The sequence below is a fragment of the Aplidium turbinatum genome, chromosome 11 (genome assembly GCF_918807975.1).
Source record: "Aplidium turbinatum chromosome 11, kaAplTurb1.1, whole genome shotgun sequence".
Taxonomy (NCBI): domain Eukaryota; kingdom Metazoa; phylum Chordata; class Ascidiacea; order Aplousobranchia; family Polyclinidae; genus Aplidium; species Aplidium turbinatum.
Genome location: NC_137482.1, coordinates 8,074,975 through 8,094,664, shown reverse-complemented (window position 1 = coordinate 8,094,664; position 19,690 = coordinate 8,074,975). Strand labels below are relative to the sequence as shown.

The following is a 19,690-nucleotide window of genomic DNA, read 5'->3' as shown; positions in this document are numbered from 1 at the left end:
ATTGCAAAACTGTCTTGCAAATCCGGATAAAGCGATAGAGAAAGCGCAACTTTTGTCCGGAATAGGCGAAGATCCGGATTAAATAATCCGGATAATCCAAAGCTGTTTCTCAAGAAAAAGATTACAAATCATGTGTACTTCCAGTTTTATCTGGATTAGGCGAAGATCCGGATTAACCGAGTTCTACTGTATTACTTTAGGAATGCAACAATTTTATGGGGGGTCTGGGGGGCGAAGCTCCCCAAAAGTTGGATTGGGCTTTGACTTCTGGGCCCATCTACTTTTACAATGGTTCCTCCATGCCTGATAACTGCCTCAGCTCTAACCAAATTCCAAAGCTAAATACCTAAATATCCTGACGCCACAGTGTGCGTGCGCACCTAATTATCTGCACCTAAAAGATGTGGACCCCTTTTCTGCTGTAGATACATCTTTCGAGAACCAATAACAAATGGTCACTGGTGGGACGTTAAACACATCATCATCCACATTGCGTTTTGTTCCCACCGAGATGGTGGTCATGTTGTAATTAAACATCACAACCCAAAAAGTCCGTGACTACTTCGTTTATTGAGACGAAAATCAAAAAAAACATGGTCGTTGACCTCAAATTATAAGAACCACATCAACATAAAGCTGCATACAGTTTGCTCACAAATAGAAAATCATATCAAAGCCTGCTTTTGGGTATCTAACAGCAAAGTGACGAATCATTTTGGACGTGTTGGCCAACAAGATTTCTATGAGTCAATTAATCATTTCTTATCCAGACAACAAAACCCGTCAACAATGACGGACTTAGCTGTCTGGGTAGCAACGGAATAAGCATAACAAGCTGAAAATACTATTATTTTAGAAAAATCGCATTTTAATCAATGTTTGTTTTGTTTGTCGTATCCAGGCTTACGCCCGGTGGTTGAAGATTTAGATTAAGAGGACGGGAAGACAAGTAAACCAATCTTCATGTCCACCTTCAGGCACGCCTTTTAGTGTCTTGCCAGAGACACAGTCGCATGCTCTTGAGCGGTGTCGAACCGGCGCCCTTTCGATTGCTGTTCCAGGGCTCTTACCACTCGGTTATGTAGCCGACAATTTAATCAATGAACAGTCGTTGAAGGATAAGATTGTTGTGATAATGTCAGAACTATCGTGGTATGCAAATTAGCAGAGTGATACACCAAGATTCAAATTTGTTCCAGGTTTTGATTAAATCGTGATCGTGATGGCTAGAGTGGGTATTGTATATCCTAAGTAAAGTTTGGACGTTGGAGTATTTTCGCTCCAATAAGTATTAAACCAGTGCATTTGTTGAGGCACCAGAGCTGCCTTTCAGTTGCAAACATTTGTACAACGAAAGACCAGGTGGTGCTTTGTATAGATTGTCATAATTGAACAAAGCATTTCTACAATTTTATAAATATTACCCTTATTTGGGAACGCAAACACAGCGACATTAAAGTTCATCAGCTGCATACATCAACTAAGAGCATGGTAGCAAACTTTTAATAATTTATACGACAAAGTAACCATTCGCAGAAGTTATTGAAGCAAAATCGGTTGAAATTAGTAAAAAAGCACAGAAAGTACATTTAATTAACCAAGCATGAACGATTTTGGTCAAAGTTGCCAAAGTTTTGGATGCCTTGCAATAAAACATCTTTAAGTTACATGAATACCAACGTGGCTGCTTCAGTCAATACGTTGATATTGACATAACAATTTTTGTAACAAAAGTGGTTCGCTCATGTATGAGTTGAAGCACGTTTCCAGCATACGCATTGACTGCATTTTCAAGACTAAGTACTGATTACTCACCACAATGACGGTTGAGGTGTCTCATGGATGGTTGTGTTTTCTAGTTTGTTGAAACAGATCAGCTAATTATCAAAAATTGGGCAATTGTTACAGCCAACAGATAATACACTATTTAACAGTTTTCAGCTCTAACCCACTGAAAGTATCCGGTAATCCAATGTTTTAATTTAGATTGTTATTAATTGCCATACAAAAACAAACTGCACATAACTTTGTGACGACAAAACAAGCCCATGTAACCATAATATTGGAAATTTATCAAGTTGTCAGACATTGAAATGACGTAAAACAATGTGTAACCCGTGATAAAAATCGAAACTGAGACTTCACACATACACAAAACAAAAGTAAAAGATTGGGAGCCAATGCCTAATAGTGTCCGACACAGAAACACCTTAAAGTCCATTTCAAATCCAGAAGACTGCTGATATGTGCAGTTAAGCTGTCATTCGTAGGTGTGAGGCCGGTCTGAGGACAAGTGTTGATACGGAGTGACGATGGACCATGCCTTAGTGGCACTAGAGCACTGGATGCAGTAAACAATTCTTTCATCCCAGTACAAGTATTTTTAACAGCGATTCTTACTACAATCCCAAAATGTAGTTGTCCATCATTAGTTTACGGTTAGGTGTTTCGAATATGAGATTAAAAAATTTTAAGTTCAGTTTTCTAGAAAATGCAAATTTACATACAAGAAGCCTGCAATATTAGCTTCCTAAAGATAAAACCACAACACACGTTTCAAAGAAGAAACTTTTCTTCGTAAAACAGTAAATCAAAGTGAAAATGCGAAAACCTCCATACAAAACGGAAGCAATGTGCGAGTCATGCAATGCATGCTGGTCCTCATAACAGTGATACGCAATCCCGTCTTGTGTTAAAACCTACACGAGTAGCAAGGTATTCATTTTTTATGTTGATCGTGCGTCGTCAAATGTGTTTTCACGCAAAAAAGATGCTATTTACTGAGAAAAAAAAACGTTTCAACGATCACACAGCGCATGTGCGTAGCTTGCAAAAACGTGCATTCAACCGCTCGGGTATATGATTTGGTAGAAGCATCTGACCGATTCCGTTACACGCCGTGCGAGCAGTGGTTTTCTACCAAAGCAGACGTTTCCTGATTCTTGTGTTTTAGATTTTCTTTCACGTTAATGGAACTTTCCGATTGGACATTGTTAACCTTAACATGGTCAGCATCTCCCGATTCAATAATGTCTTCTTCCGAATGTTCAGATATGCCATTAACAGGCTTCCCGGAAGAATCGGACATCTCAGGCTTTTTTCGCTTCAACTCGTCTGCGAGAAGAAACGACGAAGCTCTAGGATAAAGTTCTCTGCATTTTTTTCGAAATTCTTCGACCTCTTTTTCCGAAACAGAACCGAAGTACAGCTTACTCTTGAGCGATTCCATGATCGATTCACACAGCTAAAAACAAACGGTATCAGTTGAGAATAAATAATGAAACTTAGGTTGGATACACGTAGACAGTCTATCGAAATGATTACCTTGATCGAATTGTTCTTGCAATCTTTAGAAACGTTTAATAATAGCTTTAGAGCTTTTTCTTTGCTTCTACTGTCCAAGGCGTACATCGCTTTACACCCTGGAACAAACATGGTCATAAGAATTACACACTGATCTTTCGAGATGAAATAGAACAAAGCTGCTGCAGTTATTCTTGTTTGTATTGAACCTTTACGAATCAACACAAAAGTTATTAACGTCAAAATATGACACCTACGACCCAGATAGTAAAAATCAGTCCTTTTTACATTCTCCGTCTGCAATCAACATACGTTGAATCAATGTAAAATGATGGATTCTGCTGTCTGGGGACAAGCAATAAGATTTCTCCAATGTGCATGAGGCAACTGACAACAGTTCATGGACTAAATCTCACCCGCAAATACATGAGAAAGAGAATCGGAATTCTCATTGAAAAAACTTTCATTGAATTCTTCGGCACTTTTTTCACCAAACAGCTTCGGAAGATGCCCAGTGATGACGTCATTGACGTGGGGTGACACACCGTTGGCTTCTCGAACTGTGAGCGACAGGAGTTAATATCAATGCATTGAATGCGATGTGCAGCAAGCATTTGGATAAGCCACAGGATGCTTAAACACCAAAAGCAATAAAACAGCTGCCCTCAAAGATTGCACCCTCAAGTCAATCCTCCACTAATAGGTCACGTTATCATAATTCTAAATATCTTTACTAATGAAGTTTATCCATGGAATCAAAGACAATTGTTGCAAACGAATTAGCGTCAGTGCACAGGCTTTAGAGTAGTTTCCAAACCCAAAAGTTTTTATCATCATTAAATCTTGCCTGGTTGTTTGTAAGGCAATGATTAGATCAGTCAATTGGAATTTTAAATTGTACAGCATTTTAAAATGCCATTTCAGGAGGTACTTTTAGTCGTTTGTTAAATACAGTACGGTACACCCCAAATCTAACAACACTGTCTATGAGTATTGAAATAAACTTTGCACAAATTTCTCCAGAAGAGACATCTATTCAAGAGTGCTTGCACAAATGTTAATTCATACAACCTAAAGTCGGGCTTGAATTCATTCAGTTCAGTAAACCATTTCCCTCTAGAGTAGCTTGTTGCTCATAATCATCAGAGAAATCAAAGGCTATAGTCGGATGGGCGCTTCCGCAATCGGCGGCAGGCCTTTAAGTGTCTTGCTAAAGATACAGCCACAAGCTCTTGAGCGGTGTCGAACCGGTGGTCTTTCGAACGTTAAACCATGGCTCCCACTACGGCTATGAAGCCGAAATCATAGCTTTGTTCATTTTCTACACCTCATTGTGACACACAATAATAAACAGAAAGAAAAAAGGAAGTGAAGTTGATTTCTAAAAGTTATATAAACGTCACTAAAATAATAACAACGTTTAATTTGAAACAAAAATTGTACAAACATTGCTTTGATACCTTTTTTAGCGAAAAGAACTTTACATAAGTGCAACTCCGGTTGGTCTGCTGGCTTGGCGGTCTTCTCCGCACGCAACAACGAACGCAGCATGACAAGCAGCTTGCCACGCCTTTCTGCGATTTGGAAAGCGAAAATATGGGTGTCGCATCTTTGGAAGCACTGCAACTCCAGTGGAACCAAAAACTTCGAGGCTTGTTCGAGTGAATCCGATACCTGCAATAAAACAACGTAAAAGGTTGCTAAGTTGATGTAAAGATACCTGAAGTGACAAGACAAAAATTCTCAATCCCACACAATAATGAAAAAAACAAAACAAACCTATGATGATATTGTAATAATTCAGTCAGATAAAAGGAAGTTTGTGAACAGTGCACGTTTGTATAGAGAGTGGGCTACAGTCATGACAGAATAAAAACCAGGTTGAAAATTCAATGAAGCAAACAAACATTGTCTCCTGCAATACGTACAGACAGGAGCTTCTCCGGCTTCAAGTCGTCCTCTTTTTTAGAATCATTCTCCTCTTCGTTTCTTGAATTTTTCTGAGTTTGCCTGTTGGATATAAACCATACCTTAAAAAGATTTCAATTACATGTAAATCAAAATTTAAGCACTCGTAATGCATTCAGGTTTTAAAATAGGAAAGCGACAAGAGCAGCATTTGTGCAGATGCATACTTTCGCTTCAGGGCCTTTTCTTCCTGACGTTTCTTCTCTTCAGCAGCGGCCTTTTTAAGTTCCTGCCTTCTTCGCTTATTCTTCAACTTCTTCAGCTCGGCGTTAGTCAGTTTGGATTCCGCCTCCTTGGTTTCTTGGTCGCCAGGTTTGTAAGGTTCATCGTGGAGATGAATGTAAACCTTCGCAACATGAACTGTTAGTCGCACTTTCAACTGGGTTGCTAGCACTGGTGTGTTGTTCAGTGAGCTGGAGATGGTCCAAGGGGCGTGGAGCACGAGCAGAGTCATAAAAAGATAAACAGCTCCAGTGCTGCGAACAACCAACTGATCTCCATGTGAACTACGGAATTTAACTGAGTTAATTGTTCGTTTTTAATGCTCATTCAAAACAGCTAAGTCGAAGCAATGTGCATAAAACGGGTCTGCTACTATTCGGTGAGTCCAATTCGGTGAGTTCCTAACCCCTAACCCTAAAACGACAATGATAGTTAGGCTACGGTACCCGATAATTTAAAAAAAAAATTCAAAAAATCACTGAATAGGGAATCGGACTCACCGAATTAGACTCACCGAATCGGACTCACCGAAACGGGCCATTCCGGCAGAAAACTGCGTCCCATGGCGAGGCAAGTTCTGCAGATTTGAAACCGGAAAATATGCTTCATTTACAACTCCAGTGCCGCAGCTATAGACAGGGACGTAGCAATAGGGAAGTGGCGTTGGGAGGGCAATCCCCCGTCCAAAATTTTACCTTGCTCTTCCCAAAAATATGCTTTAATACTATTGCAAATCATAGGCGCCGAGTTTTGAAAATTGCCAGGGGGGCAAACTTTCTAGCCGACCGATTGCTTACATTCAAAATGCTGATGTTTGTTTGTCAGCATTGATGTTTGTTTGCGTCTATCTGCCATTGTATATCGCCAAGCTTTATAATGTAGGCTCAGGCCTCGAAATTTACGGCGGACATGTCCTCACAGCATGTGATGTCCGCGGGAAGTACCATCTAGATCGGTCATATTTGTCCAAGAAATAACACAGGAACTAGCGATACAAATCGTCATAGCATAGCACAAACAATTGTTGCGATAATATATTTTCCAGCGCATTCTAGCGCGCATCTAGAAAATGTGAATACTGTATTCCTTAGCTTCCATTCAAGGAGGAAAACTTTCGATTTTTACGTTGCTTCAACAATTGATGACATGATTGAATCAGCGTAACAAAGGTGAATTCTTCGCTAAGAATCGATAGGAGTACAGTAGGGTGCCACAGGCGCCCCTCAAAAATTAAAATTGCGTCCGATACACCTGAACTTTTTTTTATATGTGACACTTGGTAAAAAAAACATACGTGAGAAATTTCAATAAGTTTTGATAAAATTTGGACGTGCAGATTAAGTTTAAAGTTTTTAAAGGTAAATTTGCACAATTTCAATAGTAAAATCCTCTCTAGATCATCAAAACTCAGACATTTCTTCTCAGTTACGGAGTATTTGAACTTCGAACACTTTCTGGTGAACTTACTTACTAATTTACAATCGTACAGACCATGTGTCAATTGTATATGTTCAACAATTTATGAAAAATGCCTAAAAATATGAGGTTTCATGCATTATAAAAAGGATCCATGTAAAGAAAATGCCTATTGAGATGAAATTACTACAGCATTTGAAGAATCAAAAGGAAAATCATTAACTAATCGTTTTTGTTTATTGAAAACTTTTTGGTCTTTGAAGATCAAAATCTCAGCTATGTTTGTACGGAACTTGGACTCAAAAACAAAAATTTGGATCTTTACGCACTAAACATAGTCAGTAAAAACGTAACACAGAAAGATAAACACAAAGCACAATGCTTAGAGTCCAGACATCCACTACTTAACAACAAAATCACAATAGCGTAAAATTTATGGAGGCCTACATTTATTTTAACGCTTGCAATAATAGTGAAATGGAAAGGTAAAATGGCAATTAATAACACACAACTATCTAGTATCTAATTACAAAGTAAAATGCAGCATAATAGGCTACTGGTATGCTTTGACAGGCTGCAAATAATGCTGATTGCAACGTTGTGTAAGCTGACAACACTTTATGGAGTTATTCAGTCAGTACTTTGACAATTACATGGTTAAAAACCATGTGCCCTCAGACTGTAGTTGTCGAGTACATTGATTAGGTAATACCTTCCTCGCATAATTTTCGACTACTTGGAGAATGTTTTGGTAGCGTTCTTCAAGGTTTGAAGTTGACAAGAAGTCATGGGCCAACTTGACGCCTCGCTCAGCGGCATCATTAACGACTCTGAAAGCATCAACTTTCTTTTTCGCCTCAACATATGATTGTTCTTCATGCCACTCATCGGATGACTTAGAAAGAAATGAGGAGTTTATCTTCATGAGATGAAAAAAGTTCACGAATCGGGACCGACAAAATCAGGCAGGAAAGTATTTTCACTAAGTTCAGTGACATCTGGAAATATTGGCTTTCCAAATCCAATTCCAAATCTTTTCAGGAAAATCCCATTATTGTTCTGTTGTTGTTGCAATTTCTGAGAAATTGCATCCTTGTAAGCATTAGAAATATTGGCACTAAACAGTGATAATGGAATCATTTCCTCTGTTAAATACCACAAATGTTTCTTAAACGCTTTGAGTGCGCATTGAGAAACTGTTGAATCAATTTCTCTGTATGCAGACAATGCTTGTAATAATTGTAGGTCATTCAGCGGAGCATCACAGCTAATGGGGGATGTAAACCACCATGATACATAGAAATAAACTGTAAATTGTAGAAACCTCTTTAACTTTTCGAGTTGAGATGCTTTCATGATGGCCTTTTTTTGGGGGCAATTTATGAATTTCGTCTTGTAAGAGCACAATTTTCAGTGAATATATAAGTTTGCTCATCCACCTGGCTCTGTGTAATGCTCCAGATCTTTAGAGAGACATATCCTTACTGGTAGGTGGCTCAATGTTCAAATACAATTGACACAAATTCAAAAGTTCTAAGTAGTCGCTTCTTAAAAATTTGGATGATTCTGGATGGAGCTTCATCTGATTTATCAGCTCAGACAATTCTTCCCGCTTGCTGGCAAGCAGATCAATTTCCTCGTGCGATTTTGATGTATGAAAACAACCTGATGCGCTGTCAGAAAGAGTTTGAAAATTGCTTTTAAAGCGTTGAAATATGGAAATGTTGGGTCCACTGCTGCTTTCTATTTTGAGTTCTTCCAAAACATGCGTCAGTATTATCTCCCCAATGATGCCTGCATGCTGCCCAAAGTAGGCCTTTTCCAAGATGATCTTGTATTTGGATACAGGCCGCAGTTTTGTGGCCCGTATTGCTACTTGTGGTGTCAAGCACCATTGCAGCAAGACATGCAGTACAGTTCCAATTGTTTAACAATTCCATGCTTGCATTGGCTATTTGCTTTTCTTTTGGATCGGATGTTTGTGCAGGCAAATAAGGAACACCAAGCAGTTTTGAGCCTCCAATACCTGATAGTAATATCGGAAGCCTATCAACTTGCTTATTAAGGTTTGTTAGTGACTCCATCATTTTACCATCCCAATGAATGGTTCCAACTTCAGGAGGTACCCAACCTTTTTTAACCGCTTCAGAAATATTGAAAATCGTTTCAACTCTATACCTTTGAACCGTCATGTGGTTTAAGTTTACACGAATAGTTTCACCAGAACAACTCTTGATTAACGAGTGTAGCGTTGCAGATAATGCAGTTGGTGTTATTCTGTTTAGTAAACTTGTGGCCACTAAACCAGGTGATCGTGAAATGTCGTGTGGTACAAATATTGTGGTACCGGTTTTTACAACTCGACGGTGACTCCTTTTACTTCCTGTGGATGTAGAAGGCTCGGCAGTGTTAACTGCAGTCACTTCATCACTGGTATCATCGCTAGAAGAAAGTGAAATGTTACTTTTGCTGCTGGATTCAGCCTCTTGACGTTTTATTTCTTTTTCTTTCCTTTGCACTTCTGCTTCTTTTCTAGAATGTTTTCGTTTTAACGTCTTACGCAAAGCATTGTCTCTCCCTGCCATTGACGCCTCTCTGGTAGTTTGCATGCTCCACAAAAATTCTTTATCTTCCTCAATTGACATTTTCTTCATTACATCGCGAGGCCAGAAAGGAAAGGTCAATTGAAGTTTCTTTTTAAATTCCTTAATCCTTTCCGATTGCTTTCCATCACTCCTATGGAAGTATTTGATCTGAATTTTGAAGATAAGACTCATTTCATCTCGAAAAGATTGAATTTTTTGAGCCATTTTTTTTGGATGAATTGTTGGAATATTAGCTTTGTAGTAAAACGTTAAGATGTCCTTCACTGTCTCATTTGCTGCATCTACTGATATTTGGATTTTCCTTTTCGTGGGATTTTGAGATTCAAGCTCCTGCTTAAAGGCAAGAAAGCTTAAAATCACTTGATGATAAGTTGGCAGTTTACTTCCCTTGATTTTCTGATCATCTTTCATTGGAATAGTAGAAAGAAGAAGATACTGTTTTTCAACATTCTGAGACTGGCGGTTCATTAATGTAATACTAACCAGACCGATTTGTAAAAGCACTACCGTATCAATCATCATTAATAGAATAACCTAAAAAACAATACAACCACAGGTTTTGCAACATTATTAGCCTTTCCTGCAAGAAGCGAAGGTAACATAACCCTTTCTTACAGTAGGCTACCTGCCTTATCTTTGCTGTCTGCTATATTCTCCCAGATTAAGTCACAACTTGCATGGGTTTAATACTAAGCTTTCCTGGGCGCTGCAACACTGATTCAACAGAAGAAGAAATACTAAAGCCATTATTCCAAGACCCTGAGTGAGGTCAAGCCAGCTATATTGATTCAATGTTGCAAGATGGTGAATCAATGTAACAGGCGCGGAGCTGTCATGCTTGACCTCAATTGAGATCTTGACATACTGGCACTGGTCTCCTAACCTAATTCTTGAATTTACCTTGTTTCAATGTTGAGAAAAAGATGAAAAATAGCAAAAAAACTGATGTTCAAACTAGGAAATCCCCTAATTTTACTGTATTTCGGTTTAGACTTTCGTTTTCAATCTGCACATCCAATTTTTGTCCAATCTCAATCAAACTTTGCAAAGTGCCTTAATATGTGAAATGTCACACCAGAAAAAAAGTTCAGGTGATTTTGGCCACATGAGGGCGCCTGTGACACCCTAGAGTACAGGTACTTCTACACTAATCAGGCGCAATTTAGTTCAAGTTTTACGACACAATGTCTGGCTTTGATCTCCGAGTAATATTGATACGGCAAGGTTGGCTACTAAATTAGATTATACGAGTAGACTATTACAGCAAGATGCAACAAAATTTGTTAAGTTTTGGTATTACAGTGAGAAAGAAAAGACCCAAGAAAAATTCACTTTCGCTCACACGACACGCAAAAATAAACTTAAAGAAAAAAGCCTGTGAAACTTTGCACAGCAGAAAATAGTAGCGTTGGTGTAGAAATTTTCCGACTCCTGCCCAGAGCATTGTGACGCAATTAGCCACACGACATCGTTCGGTGGAAGTTGATTAGTTATGTGACGTATTGACCGGCTACATGGCGCTTTGACTCTTCAAGCGCAAGTCGCAGGTCTGATGAAAGCCTTTCAGAGTGACTTTACTGATTTTTTAAAAAACCTTCTAAAACCGTAGTTATAGTTCTGAAATGGCGAAGAATTATTATCAAGATAAAGTGATTAACATGACGATCGACACTAAAACTGCAAGAAAAACGTTTTTCAATCATTGTTACTATGCTTCAACGGCACCATGCTGGCGTTCATCAGCTACCGTACTTCTGTTTCTTTTGTTATCTTAGGAGCAGCGCTCTTGTTGCAACAAGTAGATCTTTTAATTGAGATCGATCCGCAATGAAGGTCAAACTAACGCAAATCTGAACTTAGAAACATTTGATTTAGGATTTTTTTTTAAATAATGTGCGGGGGGGGGGCAGCCACCCCGAGCTAAATTCACGGGGGGGCGCCGCCCCTCCGCCCCCCCGGAGTCGGCGCCTATGATTGCAATGCTTTAACAGCATTGTAATTTATGTTGAATGACGTTTGTCCCCAACACTTGTTTTTGCCACCCCTAAAATGTTCTTTGTAGCTACAGAGTTCACGCTCAATGGCCGGGAAGACCAACACCGCCATCTAGATTCTAGACCAACATTTTTATAAGGCCATTTGATGAATTGGCGCAAACGATAGAAATAAATCAATTTACTTAATGCTCAAGTTTCTCAAAACATGATGGCTGCAATTTGGAAAATGTATCATTTAAAATAACATTCCAAATGCATTTTCAACTGTCAGTTTTTCCGAATGTATACACAACTGCATGTATGAATTTGAATGTATTTTACTATACCTTGATAGCGATTCTAGCAGCTTGGTAGTAGAACCGGTGCGAGCGAAGTACGTCCTCCAACTTGAGCATGTGAACGTAAGAACGTAACGTCATCTTACGCATGCAGTATTGATGAAAGTCGAACTGGTCTTCAATAATCTCTGTGAAGTGCTGGAAACAATACCAAAGCATCCTTGTAAGTAAAAAAAACAACTTGGTATCTGAATGCTTAAACCGATATAGGAATGAAGCTAATAACAGAACAGTTCTGATGAAAAGTTACTTCAAATGAGCCATCCCTACTTCGTCAACAACGAACTACTCAATGACGATGTTTTAAACTGTTAAACTCTAAATTTTACATCAAGGGAAAAAAATTGAGTTACCCTGTCAACTTCATGGCACTTTCTCAAGGCTTCTCCGTATCTCTTCGCCCTAGCGTGAGCAGCCGCACATTCCATTTCATACCACATGCACTGCATCTCTCGCAGATATTCTTCCACGCTCACGTTTTCCTGCACAACCATGCCAGTTGATAGATAAGTTATTCAAGGATGCTCCAATGACATGAAGCTTTTTACAAAACTGCAATAAATGTTGGAGAGTGGATGGTAGTACACCAGTTAATTAAAACAATTCATTGTTGAACGCAAGAAATATTAAAAATACTACGGAAAGTGCAAACGAAAGTTCAAGCAGACAAACTCAATTCAATTGGGTCACGTACGTGGCGGTCACGTACCAACCAATGAGACAACATATTAGCAGCATTAAAGGAAGCAGTCTCATCCCGATACAAATGATAACCAGGCGCATGCACTCGACATACTCGTGTAAATTTGGCTGCAGTTTCTTCGGCTTCGGAAATCATGTCGTTGCGAATCATGTAGCTGGCACACTTGCAGTTGATGAACCTGTCAGCCGTGTCGAGGGACTGGGCTTCGTCTATACTGGCCACCGCGCCAGGATAATCGCCCAAATGCTATGTGGAAATGAACGCAAGTTATCGAATAATCATCGAGCCCTGTTGCCCCAATGAACAAGGTCAATGCATATTGCATACAGCGTACAATACAAAAGGCTTGTGTCCAGCCACGCATAAACAGAATGGTCTCCACTACTAATTAAAGTTTAGGCTCTGGAAACATTGCACGGCATTTTTTCTGCTCTTAATTGGAATGGAATCGCTCGTTCTCGTCACATGACGCAAAACTGTTGATTTTTAAAATTGTCATTTGAGATAACTGAGACATTAAGTCATACCTTCAAAACTTTAGCTTTGGCTTCATGCAGCTCAATCAGCGTCGGAGTATGTGCCAAGGAGTCGTCCAGTACAGTCAATGCCTTTTCATATTGTTCTGTCGCGTCCAAATGTTGAGCGTAGAAAAATTTCGCCCAAAGAAGCGTGGTGGGTGGTTGCTTCTCAGAATCTGAAAATCGGTGACAACATTTTTATATCAACGAATCAACACAAAGCAGTCGGCTGCATAGCCGAGTAGTGAGAGCTTTGGAACGGCAATCGAAAGGTCGCCGGTTCGACACCGCTCAAGAGCATGCGGCTGTGTCTTTGGCAGGACACCTAAAGGCACGCCTGAAGGTGGACACGAAGATTGGCTTCCTTGCCTTCCCGTCCACTTAATCTAAATTTTCAACCACCGGGTGTAAGCCTGGATACGACAAACAAACAAACAAACAACACAAAGCACAGTCAACAAGACAGGAACCATTTGATCTGATGGAAAGTTAGAAACATTTCTAAAGCAAATGCAGAAATAAAATTGAAATGCAACTAAGAAATAATTAGGGACTGTGATTCTTTATCATTGTGTCTGCCAAAAATGGCGCTAGCAGATCAAAAATGGTTAGAAACTTATTCTAAAATGAAGCTGCGTGGGAAAAGATAATTTCATCCATTGACTCAGAGTATACTATAACGCCGACCAACCCCAAGGTAGGTGAAGATGATGGTGCAGGCGACACAGGTGTAACGCATTAATGTTATGAAGGGTTAGCTTTTACGAAAACAATAATTGAAAAGACAAAACAATCACCACAATAAAAGTAAATCACGTAACAGCATGCGTTGTTAGTAAACATCCAAGACAGCAAAAATCCCTCATTTTTGCTGTCTGGGATAGTTCATATTCTGGTAGGTCATGTTCATAGGCTTAAAGTAAATTTGTCTTGTTAACAGAGTTTTAACTGAAAAATCCACATTACCTGTTTCTGAAAACATAGAATGCTTGTCTAAGCAGTCAATGTAGCCTTCCACAAGTTGACACATGGTATCTACTTTTTCCTGATCGGAATATAGTGGCTTTAAACTCGTAAACAGTGGTGGTACGCCGCGTTTTAACTGAGATCGCATGAACTTGTCCACAAGCTTCTTGAAGATAGATCCTGCCATGTGAAAAGAATTTTAAAATCACAGTATTGTTCGAACTTTCCGCTTTGAACAAAAATATTTCTTTATCTTTATTTCATAAGGTTTCGACCATAACTGTTTGTTCAAAGGGGGCGACATGGTTATTCAATGATTGTGATAAATAAAGTTTTTTGTATTTGTAAATTTTTTTTTAAAACTTCCAGTTCATAAATAAAACAATTCAACTCAGTCAGAAAATCAGTCGTTTTTTACATTGATCAAATGAGCAGTGGACACTGAACAGTCAGTAGCGCGCTTCATGTTAGGGCGAAACCCATCATTGCGATATCCATCGAAGAGTTTTTCTTTGATCACAAAGTCAGATATGAAACCATTAATTCTAAAACAAAGATAGAATTTTAAATGTTTTTTTTTTTCTTTCTGGTAAACAGTCCACTCAACGATTCTTAATGCAGTTCTTTGAACAAAGTAAAACAAAAACAAAGAAATAAAATAGAAAATGCATAGAAACCAAGAGCTTGGTGAAGTAATGATTTTGAAGGATCGGTGAAGTAAAGCAATGCACATATTTTGCATCAAAAATATAACGCTTTTATGTCTGTAATCAAAAAAAATCTCGCTGGTGGACATCGCGCAAGGAAATGCGCAATTGGCGCACTGCCAGTCAACGTATGCAGATGTTGAATCAATGTAAATAACTGGCGGTTTTCTGACTGGAAATCAGCTTACCAGACGTGAAGGTTAACGGCAACAGCTTTGGAGAGTCGGCTTTGGGAAACTTGTCTATTACAGCTTCATACAACTGCAACCTTTCCTCATCAGTGGAAGGATTGACGATAACTTCCATTTTTTTGTAATATCTTCATTCAAACAATGTAGATTTAAGTATTTAAGTTTCGCTAGCTAAACCGACAATTTTCATCTCTAACCTGAAAGCGCTAAAAACAATGCCACAAAAATGCTTTGCAGTATAGTATATAAAGAAATGATGCTTACTTTTTGGAAATCGACAGGAAGATTTAACCAAAACACCTTGATAAATACACTAGAAATTCGCTAATCCAACCATCTTTGAAATTGCAAGAATTTGGAGATCAGAACAAACAAAAAATAGAACCAATAAAAAGTGGTACAAATGAGTAAATTGATTGCGATAAACTCTTGGAAACCAGACGCTTCATATGTTTGCTGACCGCAAAGAATCACTGCGATCACTTACAATTTGAACACCATGTCAAACTGCAAACACTTTTCTCACTTGTGATTTTCTGGATTCCTGTACAATAAATCCGTATAAATTTCCTCAGCTTCTGCCAACCGATTGAGCTTGATAAATATGTCACCTGTTAGAAGCAAATATGATAGTGGGTGATGTTGAATTATTAAAATTACACATATATAAAAGTTCTTTTAAGTGAAAAAAGCATAAGTTGGCTTTTTAGTATCATTGGGTGTTGTATACGGGCAACAATTTTGAGATAAATCAGCTTCAAAATATGTTCTTTTTAGTTTGATTCAACGTCTACAAATGTTGAATCAATGTAAAAAAAACGGGTTTTGCTGGCCGGGATGCTAGCACATCATTGGTTCAACTAACCTTTCGTTTCCAGCCAAGTCAACCGATCAACAATCTTGTCTTTATTCTCCTCTAGGTGATCAAGTGCCTGCTGATTGAGGCCAGCTTCCTGTAAGATCTCGATTTGGTAAAGCAGAAGCTCGCTCTGCTCGTACTGCACATCCTGTGACTGAAATCACAAAAGTCCCATCACAATCAAGCATAAAGATTTTTGTTGATTATTGTCTCGACGTGGCTTTCTGTTGCTGTTGCGTTCGCATCTGGTGCCAAATCAGCCGTGAGGTTATTTCAGTTCACTTTTTAAATTCCCACAAGGTCAGTTGTTTAGTCCAATTGGAACAAGTTTGCTATCTGCGCAGTGCTGAGTAGTCAAACAAAGTAGAAACGTAGCATGATGCAGCACGAAAAAGCATTCACAGACACGTTTACAAACACGTTCAATGTAGATTATTATCTAAAAAATGTAAACCGTTTTCAAGCCATAAAAGCTTACTTGTTGTGTCTTAGCAAACTCTTCAAGAACTTTAAAAGCCATCATATACTCTTTCAACAAGTGGTTTGAAATAGCGTAGCCAATCCAAGATGCACGTTGTCCAGGTTTAAGTTGGAGCAAGGTGTAACGAGTATCCTAACAGGCCAGGCCCATTAAAGAAATAGTAAGTTAGACAATTTACAACAAAACAAAGCTACAACATTACACAATAAAAATAAAAATCTTTTTCTACATGCCATATGTACAATTGGACATTGTACAACAAGCCTATTGTAACAACTAACTTTTTTTCTTAAATCAAAACAAAAAACGAATATTTTATCAGAAAAGAATACTGTTACCCTGTATCCCTCTAAGTCTCTCATGTGTACTTGCAGCATTGACAAATCTCGTAGTATGTGCAAGTTTTCCTGAAAAATAAGATATTTTAATATTTCAACGACCACACATTTTTCTGCCATTGTGCAGTAAAAAATGCTTGAAGTGTTTTTGCAAGAGCTCTGATCAACTTTTGTTGCCATAAATAACAAACCATAGCCTACTGCTTACCTTGTCCCAACGAAGTGCATTGCGATAGCACTTAATGGCCTCATCATATTTTTTGTCTGAGCGTTGCAGTAAGCCATACACATGCCAACAAACATGGGATTTTAAATCATTTTTCAAACCCTTCTTAACAAGTTCATATGCTTCTTCCTTTTTTCCTGTGCAATTTAAGGTCAAACCTTTCATTGCAAGCGTCTCTGTGAAAAACAAAAAATACTTACTTGTAAAATGTGCGATTGTGCGTCACTCTAATCAGCACCCTTAGGTTATACTTTTGATATATCGTATTTTAATTAAAATTGTTGTTTTCTTATTTTAGATGTCATGCATTGAAGTAGGCAAGGTATACTGTAGTAGAATGTAGTGTTCTTGTGATGACATGAAAGATTTCATATATGGAATGCATGAAGTCTTCCATACATCTTCCACACAGTTGATTGAAATTTTTATATTCTATTCATACTCTATTATTTATAATTTGGCATTAAATTTTTAACTACAATATGTAATTTCTCACACAGCCAGTTTTAAGGCGTACCACTGAAAATGTAAAATATATTACACCACACATGAAATATTTATATTTTAAAACATGCTTAATTGTTTATGTGCATTGTGCAATAAAACAGCAACTTACCACCATGCTCTGAAAACTTTGGATTTGACAAGATCTGCTTCGCAAACTTTAACCCATTTTTGTATTGCTTTTGTTCATAGCATTTCTGTAAAATACAGAGAACAATTTAAAATAAGTGAAATATATTTCTGCATAAAATAAACCTTAAGCTAGGCTACCTAAGAACATTTTTGTATACAAACATATGGTTAGTAAATATGTAATGAGGATAAAGATATTAAAACTTTGATATATTAGATGTCTCTTTAAGGATCATAAAGCCACTGGCCGCAGCCACATTTTTCATTCAAAAACATGAACCAACAGTTTTGGTTCTACTGCATATTAAAGTTATGGTATGTTATGGTATATAAAGTTATGGTACAAATATGGACACAAGCAATTAACATGTGAAAATTGATCCTCAGGCTAACTCTGGGTTTTTTTTTCGGTCATTTATCGGTCATTCACCGATTTTTTAGCAAAATGTCTGAAAAAAATACAGTCAATTTGGTCAAAATGTCCGAAAACATATATATTTAATTGACTATATATGACCGAAAATGACCGAAATAAATAAAATTGACCGAATTTTTTCAAGTCATTTCGGACAAATGACCGAAAAGTCTCAGCAAAAAAAAAAAAACCAGGGCTGACTGAGGGGTCCACGTCTTTTAGGCGCAGACAGTTAGGCGCCAGTCAAATAGGCACACACACTGTGGTGTCAGGATATTTAGGTGAGGAGCACTGTGGCACCCGTTCATTTAGGTGCTATTCCTAGTAAAGTTTGCAGATTGTATCAGCTCAGCTTTGGCAAAACCTATTGCAGGTTTTGACAGAAAACTAAGTTACTCTTCACTCAAGCCTACCACCCGCTTGAATATAGGCTACGGTACATTTTTTACTGATGTCTAGTGTAGTTATTATTTAACTTAACTAAAAGTGAACTTGATCAGTCATGTTCGAAAACTTAAATAATTTATTGATAACAATTTCGCTGACGCAAACCTGGACTAACAACAAATAAATGCCGAACACGCGCATTAAAAAACAATATATTTTTCTGTTTAATATAGCATTTTGTGTGAAAGGCATTGCCGGTTTAAGTAGCTTCACTCACTGAAGCCATGACTAACAACAAATAAATGCAAGCGCATTAAGAAGACAACATATTTTTCTGTTCAATATAACACTTTGTGTGAAAAGCATTGCCCTACCTGCCAAGCTGATACAATCTGCAGACTCTACTAAGAATAGCACATAAATGAACGGGCACCACAGTGCACAGCACCTAAATATCCTGACGCCACAGTGTGCGCGCCTACTTGACCGGCGCCTAACTGTCTGCGCCTAAAAAACTTGCTCCCTGACTGAGGTAGTCTCTTTAAAATCCCGACAATATTACATACTTTCAAAGTCTTTAAATGACTCATGCAAATTGGTTGTTATTCAGCTATCAAAAATGTGGTATACAATAATACTTTAAAAAAACGAAATACACGTTGAATATAGTAATACCTTTTTCTGTATAGTAATTAAACTATTTAGCAAGTTATTAACATGATAAAGATAAATAACGGTATGTCAAAAAATGTAATCTAAAGCAGGGCTTCACAAACTTTTTTTATTCTGAGACCCGACTTAATAAATTAATTTTTCTTTAGTTGGACTGTTTACAGTGCAAACTACCCAGTACCCAATGTACGGTAGGCCTACTTTTAATTTGGTGACGCTAAAGAGGGTCACGACCCATACTTTCAGAAGGCCTGATCTAAAGCACAACAAGCATCACATGACTTGTGTTTGAAGACTTGTGACTACTCAGTTGCGAAGTAGTATTGAAGGCTTACCAAAATTCTGTTGAAAAGAGCTTTTTCTTTTGGTGGCAAGGGTTGACTAGTTGGCATGTTGTTTTTTATTGAAATATATATTAACTATAGAAACCAGATTCACTCAAACATTTAGTAAAGCCACAAAAACACTTTCTGAAAAAGCAAAATGCTATTAGGCTGTGTTAAATATTTGCTTGAAAAACATATGATAAAAAGAATTTTATTAAAAGTATTTAATAAACTATGCAATGCTGAAAATAAAACTTTTTCGGTCTTGATTGTTTTGCAACAATGCAGCAAACAGTGGAAGTCGAGCTGCATTCACTGACTTCTGACAGTAGCTTTGGCAGTCACATTCAACCGTGTTCAAAGACAGACTTTGGCTGTTATTTTCCCCTCTATATTTAGTTGCAGTAATGCCATG

At 38.0% G+C, this 19,690-nt stretch overlaps 1 protein-coding gene across 1 annotated transcript; it reads right to left on the bottom strand.

Moving 5' to 3' along the window:
- Positions 1 to 551: 551 nt before the first annotated feature.
- On the bottom strand, positions 552 to 19,416 carry LOC145779277 (N-alpha-acetyltransferase 16, NatA auxiliary subunit-like). The gene is made up of 19 exons (XM_082590819.1): positions 19,285 to 19,416; positions 17,456 to 17,540; positions 16,822 to 17,015; positions 16,614 to 16,682; positions 16,273 to 16,407; positions 15,801 to 15,948; positions 15,462 to 15,546; positions 14,933 to 15,063; positions 14,038 to 14,217; positions 13,081 to 13,247; positions 12,647 to 12,799; positions 12,204 to 12,332; positions 11,839 to 11,988; positions 5,439 to 5,617; positions 5,232 to 5,313; positions 4,764 to 4,977; positions 3,720 to 3,863; positions 3,325 to 3,422; positions 552 to 3,244 (listed from the first exon to the last, which is right to left on the bottom strand). The coding sequence occupies exons 1-19, from the start codon at positions 19,339 to 19,341 to the stop codon at positions 2,891 to 2,893; spliced, it is 2,754 nt and encodes a 917-aa protein (XP_082446945.1). The 5' UTR covers positions 19,342 to 19,416; the 3' UTR covers positions 552 to 2,890.
- Between the last annotated feature and the right edge of the window lie 274 nt (positions 19,417 to 19,690).

What these genes read in the sequence shown, in the direction of transcription:
- LOC145779277 (XM_082590819.1), bottom strand. Translation starts at nt 19,341, where the DNA reads ATGCCAACTAGTCAACCCTTGCCACCAAAAGAAAAAGCTCTTTTCAAC. An exon ending in TTCTATGTTTTCAGAAACAG is followed by an intron (nt 13,248 to 14,037) that starts GTAATGTGGATT and finishes ACCGATTTTCAG; the next exon opens with ATTCTGAGAAGCAACCACCC. An exon ending in AGTGCCATGAAGTTGACAGG is followed by an intron (nt 11,989 to 12,203) that starts GTAACTCAATTT and finishes TATTGTTTCCAG; the next exon opens with CACTTCACAGAGATTATTGA.